The 7,797-nt window shown below is 36.8% G+C and overlaps 1 protein-coding gene across 4 annotated transcripts in view; it reads right to left on the bottom strand.

Annotated features, from left to right (window-relative positions):
• Window positions 1-8: 8 nt before the first annotated feature.
• The window catches only part of Usp9x (ubiquitin specific peptidase 9 X-linked), a 95,187-nt gene continuing 87,398 nt past the window's right edge, over window positions 9-7,797 (bottom strand). For 2 of the 4 annotated variants that reach the window (XM_010636217.3, XM_010636218.3), the window contains exons 41-44: window positions 5,146-5,302; window positions 4,737-4,997; window positions 4,319-4,414; window positions 9-3,463 (exon numbers count right to left, since the gene is read on the bottom strand). In XM_010636217.3, coding sequence (XP_010634519.1) covers window positions 3,326-3,463; window positions 4,319-4,414; window positions 4,737-4,997; window positions 5,146-5,302 — 652 coding nt within the window. In that variant the 3' untranslated portion in view covers window positions 9-3,325. The remainder of the gene's footprint in view (window positions 3,464-4,318; window positions 4,415-4,736; window positions 4,998-5,145; window positions 5,303-7,797) is intronic. The other 2 variants (XM_010636219.3, XM_010636220.3) reach the window with 1 other exon arrangement.

Below are 7,797 nucleotides of genomic sequence, written 5' to 3'. Positions count from 1 at the left end.
AAAAAAAAAAAAAAAAAAAAAAAAGAAAGAAAGAAAGAAAGAAAGAAAGAAAGGAAATCTGGTTATAATTCTAAATAAGGCAGGATATGTCCAAATTAACCACAAAATTTGGCAAAGGAAAACAGTTCATGGGAGAACATAAGCTGAAAAAATACTTATAAAAACCTGAAAGAACTATTCTGAAGTTGTCATCTGAAATATTCTTAGACCGTTGCTTTCATTTGAAAACTCAAATGAAATTTAAAAAAGCTGTTTTTTAACCACTAGGACTAAAGATTTACTAATAAAAGTTAATCATGAAAAAAACAGAAAACATTTTAATTCTAAGTTTGTGTACATAAGTTGCTAAGACATGAAAAGCTGGAAAATTATCACTGAAAGAAAAATAAATGAAAGGGAAAAAACCCAAATATTTTTATGTTCTCTTTGCTTCTATGATGTCAAACAAGAAATTTTGGTTGGTGGAGGGCTTAGAAACAGCAGCAATAGGGTTTTTACCGAGTTGTACACTGAAATACTTAGATCCAGCAGGGCAAAGCCCAGGCTCACACAACTTTACAACTAAAATATCTTCCATCTACATTAACAAGTTCCACTGTCTTCTATAAGAGTAATCATGCCATTTGAAACTCCATGAATATTTCAGAGGAAGACTAGTGAGATTCTGTAACAAACATTTAAAGTAGGAAATATATGGCTCAAAAAAATCAGTCAAAGGAGAATTAAACAATCTTTAGGCACTTTGAAGATTTGAAATTAGAAATGTGCCATTTATATTCAGAAAAAGACCTCAAAATCACCACTATGTTGCTCTTACAATAACATGCATCTTAAAATTTCAGTTATACATTAATGCTTAAGAGTTATATTTAGAAAAAAATTTGCACAAACAAAAATAACTGTTCACTCTCCCTCACTCCTGGTTATAACAGACTATTCTTTCTCAAGTGGAGGGAAAGACTATTCACAAGCCCTCATCTGGCATTAGGGTACTTATGAATTCAAAGCAAAGTTGGAATTTCTCTCCAAACAGAAAAAAATCACAGCCTTTTAAAATGTCAAGTTTTTTTTTTTCTTATTTAGGAAGTCATTGGCTTTTTAAATTAAGTACATTATACACTGTCGTTAAAGAGCAGAAAACAAAAAAACACATCTCGGAGAGTGAGATGGTATAATTAGCAAAAACAACGCTAACCTAACTTCACTAGCTGAGGAAGCTTGTAACAGAGGAACTTTTAAATTAAAACTGTCAATTGGAATTGCAAACTGTACAACCTTTGCTCAAACTTAAGATTCAGGCTGGGGATGTTGACTCGGTGCAGGCACAAGGCCCTCGTTTTCATCCCCAGCTCTGCAAAGAAATAAAACAAAAATTCAGATGTAACAAAAAGTAAAAAACAATCTTAACTGGGGTCAAAATTTCCTAATGTTACAGCAAACCTAGAAACTTGCATTGACTATTGAGTACTGCAAGTAAGATACCCAAAGCCTGAGCTTAAATATCTGCCCTTTTAATCACAAAATAACGCAATGCTTGATTTTGTTTCTGCTTTCAGTTCCAACTATAGCCTTTTGACAAAACATTTTTCCCATTAACTGAATTGTTAAAAAATACAACCAAGCTTGTGCTCATTAAATATACATGTATATAAAAAACATACAAAAAGTACAAGATTGTTAGGAAACTTTTACAGTGTCAACGTCCTGTTTTCTCTGTCTTCAGTAAAGGGCCAAAGGTCAAGTCTTTCTGTGCACAAACAGTGTGCCCGGATTCCTGAATGCAGTGTCATGCCTATGCATGCTATGCACAGAATCTTAATATGCAGTCCTTAAAAAAAAAAAAAACACACAAAAAAAAACACCACAAAAAAAACAAAGGACAAAAAAGTAACCAAAAAACAAAAACACACCACAGGACAAAAAGTTCTTCTTAAATCAAATTCTATTTGTGAATTCAGCAAAATAATTTCTATAAAATAAAACAGCAAAATATTTAAATAGAATAGGGTGGGCTGTATCTGTTTGCAGGGGGTATTTGGTTTTTAGACAGGTTCCAAAAAATTACACACATTCAAGCCACCAATTCTTTTAAATACAATATTCACTGATGAGTTCCTTGTCTTTAATCAAATTTTTATTCTGAAATTGTGATACCTCAATTATGTTAACTAACCAGTAGTTTCTTTTTTAATTAGACCCTGCTTTGAATGTTAAAATTTTTGGAATAATGAAAGGAGCTAGGACAATTCTTGCTTTCAAGTAAAATTGTGACTGAACAGAAAATCAGCCAGACATCTCGGTGCAGAGGTACTCCAAGGACTGTGGGATTCTGACGACTTCCATGTCACTGGGATCCAGCAGAAGGAGAGTTGTAGAAGATTCACCTAATAAGCTCTACCAAAGAAACAAAACAAGCACACCAAATACAGTCTTCTATTATGCTCCAGCATCCTGGCATAGCAAACTGTTTGCATATTTGTTTTAAATTCCCATTACTGATATTTAAGTGTTCTTCATCCCACCCAAAGATTCAACTGTCAAACAGAAAGAAGGAGCCTATGTGCAACTGAAAACAGCCTGTCTGTCATATCTCTCCCTGTTTTGTATTTTATATTCTAGGTGTAAGGAGGAAAAGCTGAGCAATACAGCCCTCACTCCAAGACAGCTGCAGTCATTATGGTAATTTTGTCCTCCTTGGCTACACTAACTTGGTGTGAAGCCATGCTAAATGTTACAGCATAACTATAGCTTCAAAGTGATTAACCTAATATCAGAAAAGGCAATGAAAAAAGATCTAGAAACAATGTTACATCACCAATTTTCCACATCAACCAAATAATTTTAAGGTTACCAGCCTTACAATGCTCATAGTAAAACTGAATCCAGTGGCAAAGAATTAACAAGAAACTATTGGTGTGGCTGACATGAATGGGCTGTTTTGTTGCTGTTGGTTTATTTTGTTTTCGTAAAGGAATTGATCCAACTGCCACGAGGCAGGCAAACACTTGTAGTTTTTGTAGATCTGTAAGTCTCATCAAGAAAAGTTTCTTGCTTAAGAATTAACAGTCAACATTAATATACTATATACACCTTTGCCATTTACACATTAGCATCAGGCCATTTATTACAAAACACTATACACTTTCCACTGCAGGCGGGTTATATATTGACAGCAAATTTCTGCAGGTAAGACAGTGAATAAACTCTCCACTTCATGTTGATTAGGAATATTTTTTCTAGTTTTAAATATTAGCCAGACACAGAAAAAGGTTGGACTGTAAGGCCTGGGTGCACAGTCTGATGGAAGCAGCTTATTATGTGCATTTCACTGATCCTTGGTTTGAGGTGGGGATACTTCTTCACTGCCTTCGTAGTTTTCTTGTGCTCGTTGGCCAGTTCTCTGAGGGTTGTTCATGTGATGTGCTGCTGGGCCTGTATATGGCTGTCCATGCACATGGTTATTCTGGGAGGGGAGAAGAGATCTTCACGTTATAACTTTGCCCACAGTAAACAGTCTTTAAAATGGACTGAAATTAGTGGAAAACTATGTATCTTTCATTCCCAGGACTTATATTTGTGGAAAACTATACATTTCTTTCAATGTGGGGACTTCACACAAATAGTGAAAAATAACTTTATTTGAAAGAGAAAAAGCTACTGTAAATATAAACCTCAAAGGGCTGGGGATTTAGCTCAGTGATTCTGCTGCCTGCCTTATAAGCATAAGGACCTGAGTTCGATTCCCAGTACCCCCGCAATAAATAAATAGAAAAAATAAAAAAATAAATAAACAAATCTCAAAGGTCCAAGTAAAAGCAATGATTATGCAGGTGTTTTTTATTTTTTTGGTTCTGGGGAGCAAACTTGGAACCTTGTGCTTGCCAGGCTGGCGAGGCACCACTGAGCTACATCCTTGGCCCCAAGTTTTTTCCCAATAATTTTTATTATCACTGAAATCTGAGGCCAAGTAATCAAGAGCCTCTTATTTCACTAGTATCTTCAGAATCCAATTGCAGACTTAGCTAATAGGAAATGGCACCATAATGCTTTACACTAAACAGTGATTATCATTTTATGCTAACAGAATGATTCCATTTCTAGTAACTGTGACTCTAGAGGGACACCCAACTTGACAAGAAAACACCACAGGGCCCAGTCCCAATTTGCACCACAACCCCACTCCAACCATTTCTCGTCTGACCAGGCCCTCAAAGCTAGCCCAATCCTATTACTTCATAGTCACCACAAAAACCACAGTCATCCTTTACACTGAAGCACCAGATTAGTCGTAGGGAGGAAAACACATCTGACTCTTTACCTGTTGATACTGAGAACCAGGTGAATGGGGATACAATGGAGCATCTTCAGGTGGAGGTGACTCATGCTCATCAGGGGCATCCTGGTCATCTGGCTCCTAATTTTAAACATTTAAAGAGAAAGAATTAAATAGACAAATTCAAGCTCATTTTAAGCTTTTTAAATTTAAGGTAAATTTAAAGTCTATAAAACTGAACCATTAGTGACTTCTACTTTACTGCAGGTGAACAAATTAAAGCAAATAAAAAAACTCTGATCTAGATTCCCAATACTTACCTTTCAGACCATTTCACAGAAATCCCCCCCGAAAGGAAAAAAAAAAAGATCCCTCATTAACTTCACATACAGTAAACATTAAGTCAACTTATTTTTAAAAACACTATCATTAATAAACACTGGCCTATAAAATAAAGAATTACTTTGCTTTCTTCCATTTCTATCGGGTGCACACTGGTGGCTTTTTTTACCTCCTCTGGACAGAGTTCACAAGCTTTTGCAAGTGTCATCCTAGCACTATGTGATCTCTCCAAGAAATAGCCATTTGAGGTTTCATTGCTTTGCACTGGGGGAGACCAGTTGTTGTAAGTGTATTGAGGATTGCCAGTGTATGGTCTTCTTTCAAGTTCATCTCCAAGCCATTCTACTGCCCAGGTCCATTTCCTTTTAAGATCTCCGTTGCCCTTCAAAAGAAAATAAAGCCATGAGAGGATGTGGAAAACTTCCAAAGGTAGTTTAAAGTGACAACCCCAAATTCTCAGATGAGAATTAAAGAAAACATCTTTAATGCTGACTCAAATTTCTATGAAATTATAAGAAAGAAAAACCAACCTGTAGGATTTGGTAAGCAACAGGACAATTGCTAAAGAGTGCTACCATACATTTTATACACTGGTATGCTCTTTTTTGATAGTGATTCTTAGAGCGCTGGATTGTGTCAAATAGTCCATCTCGGTCATCTGGAATTCCTTTAAGAGCATTATGAATTCTGAAAGAGAGCCAGATAAAAGACAGCTTTTAAAATAGCAGGTAATACTTGGTGTATTATGTCACTCAAAAAATGTTTGATCTCATCATTTAATCTCACATGGAAAAGCAGATGCTAAACCCTTGAAGATGAGAAAATGGATACAGAGTTCAGCAGCCTGTACAAAGTCACATAGCTGCCAAGCCGGGTGCGGTGGCTCACACCTGTAATCCCAGCACTTGTGAGGCTGAGGCAGGAGGATCACTGTGAGTTTAGACTAGCCTGGGCTACACAGTGAGTTCCAGGTCAGTTTCAATTACATAGTGAGACCCTGTCTTAAAAAACCAAAAAGAAAAGAAAAGAAAAGAAAAAAAAAGCCACAGCTGTCTAGCAGTCTGATTCTAGGGTTGGTGATCCTATAAACATATTACCACTCCAAAATGATTTTCCTATGTGTAGCAACAATACACATTACTTTTTTTTAATTGCAGTTATTTCAATTTGGGTTTTGTTTGTTCTTTGGTACCGGGGATGGAACTTGGGTCCTTGCATTTGTGAGGCAGGCACTGAACCACTGAGCTAAATCCCCAGCTCTCAATTTGTGTTTTATTACATTTCTGAATATTACATTTCACCCTTGTTTTTCCTTATTTGCCTTTTGCTGTAGTATTTTAAAAACCTCTGTTTATCAAATTTTTGTCATGAATCAAGAGCAACAAATATAAAACTTAACATCAGTGCCAAAATGATTCCTTTATGACAGTAACATTTCTTTTTTTTTGAGACAGGGTCTCACTATGTAGTCCAGGCTGGAATTGCTCTCTTGGTGATCTTCCTGCCTCAGCCTTCGGACTGACTGGATTACAGGATGTGCCACCATGCTCGACTACAAACTTTAAAACTGAATTTTTTGTTTGTTTTGTACCCGGTATTAAACTCGGGACCTTGCACTTGTGAGGCAAGCAGCGGAATACTGCATTTTTTGAAGGTAAGTTAAAATCCAATAACTATGGAACAGTGACAAATTTGGCAGTACAAAATTAGTTTGAAGTCTAATCAGACTTCATAGCCAACAGAGCAATTTTCATCATCAATAGTACAATTTTGCTAACATACCAATATAGGATTTCACTTCTGCTCCTGCCAAACCAAACAGAAAACACTGCCAACTATTTATGTTCACTTTTGAAATAACCAATTTAAAAAATGATTGTAGAGGCAAAAGTTTGTCTTGTTTGTATTAAAAAGTATTACTTGCTTGTTGGGAGGAGGGAGGAGAGGGGAAATAAAAAGAATTGTGATGTGGGCTGGAAATTTAGCTCCGTGGTGCTGCACACCCACCTTACAAGTGCAAGGTCTAGAGTTCGATCTCCAGTACCCCCCCAAAAAAGGAATTGTGATGTGTTACATACATGTACCAACTCCCCACAATGAATGTAATCATGACTGCAAACATGTAGTAATAACAAAAATTACCTGCCAGTTAATGAGATGTATGCATATACACCCCAAAAATCCAGGCATATAAAGTAAAACACTGATATATCCTATAATATGAACAAATCTTGAAAACATGCTGAGTGAAAGCAGCCAGAAACAGGCAGACACAAATTGTCTGATTTTTTTTCTTTCTTACAATTCTTCTGAGAGAGGGTCTCATACAATTTAGACTGGCATTACAGGTGTGCCCAGATTGATTTAATTTTTAATGAAATGGTCAAAATAGGGAGATCCAGAGATGGAAAGCAGGCTAGGGGGTGTCAAGGGCTGGCATGGATAGGTGGTGACTGCAACTAAGTAGGGGTTTCTATCTGGGGTTGGAAAAATGTTCTGGAATGAGGTAATGATAATGTGGTCCCATAACTGAATGTACTAATAAGACACTGGGTTGTGTACTTTAAAGTAATTGAAATGGTGACTTTTACATCTCAGTAAAATAAAAAGCCATTTGGAGAGTCAAGTATTAAAAACTCATGCAGTTGTAAAATTTTTTGTGGCTGAGATTCCATTTCATTCTAGAAAGAATGGCTGCTGTCAAGAAATCAACAATAGCAAATGCTGGAGGGGCTGTGGGGAAAAGGAACATTTCTCCACTGTTGGTGGGAGTGTAGACTGGTGCAACCACTTGGAAATCAGTGTGAAGATACCTCAAACAACTAAAACTAGAGGTTTCATTTGATGCCACTATTCCTTGTCTTGGTATCTTCCCAAAAGAATTAAAAGCATTATGGCCAGGGATTTTAGCTCAGTGGTTCTGCTACCTCCCTCGCAAGTGCAAGGTCCCGAGTTTGATCCCCAGTACAAAAACAAAACAACAACAACAACAAAAACACAAAAAAGCAAACATTATGCCACAGCAATATACGCACACCCGTGTTTATAGCAGTAGCAGTTACATGTTGGGAACAGCCCAAATGTCCACATAGATAAAGAAGACTTTTTTGGTACCAGGGATGGAATTTGGGACCTTGCGCTTGCAAAGCAGGTGGCAGTACCACTGAGCTAAATCCCCAGCC

Source organism: Fukomys damarensis, unplaced genomic scaffold, assembly GCF_012274545.1.
Source record: "Fukomys damarensis isolate Sample0158 unplaced genomic scaffold, DMR_v1.0_HiC HiC_scaffold_39, whole genome shotgun sequence".
In the NCBI taxonomy this organism is placed as follows: Eukaryota; Metazoa; Chordata; class Mammalia; order Rodentia; family Bathyergidae; genus Fukomys; species Fukomys damarensis.
Note: the sequence above shows the minus strand (reverse complement) of the source record. Positions and strands in the feature narration are given on the sequence as shown.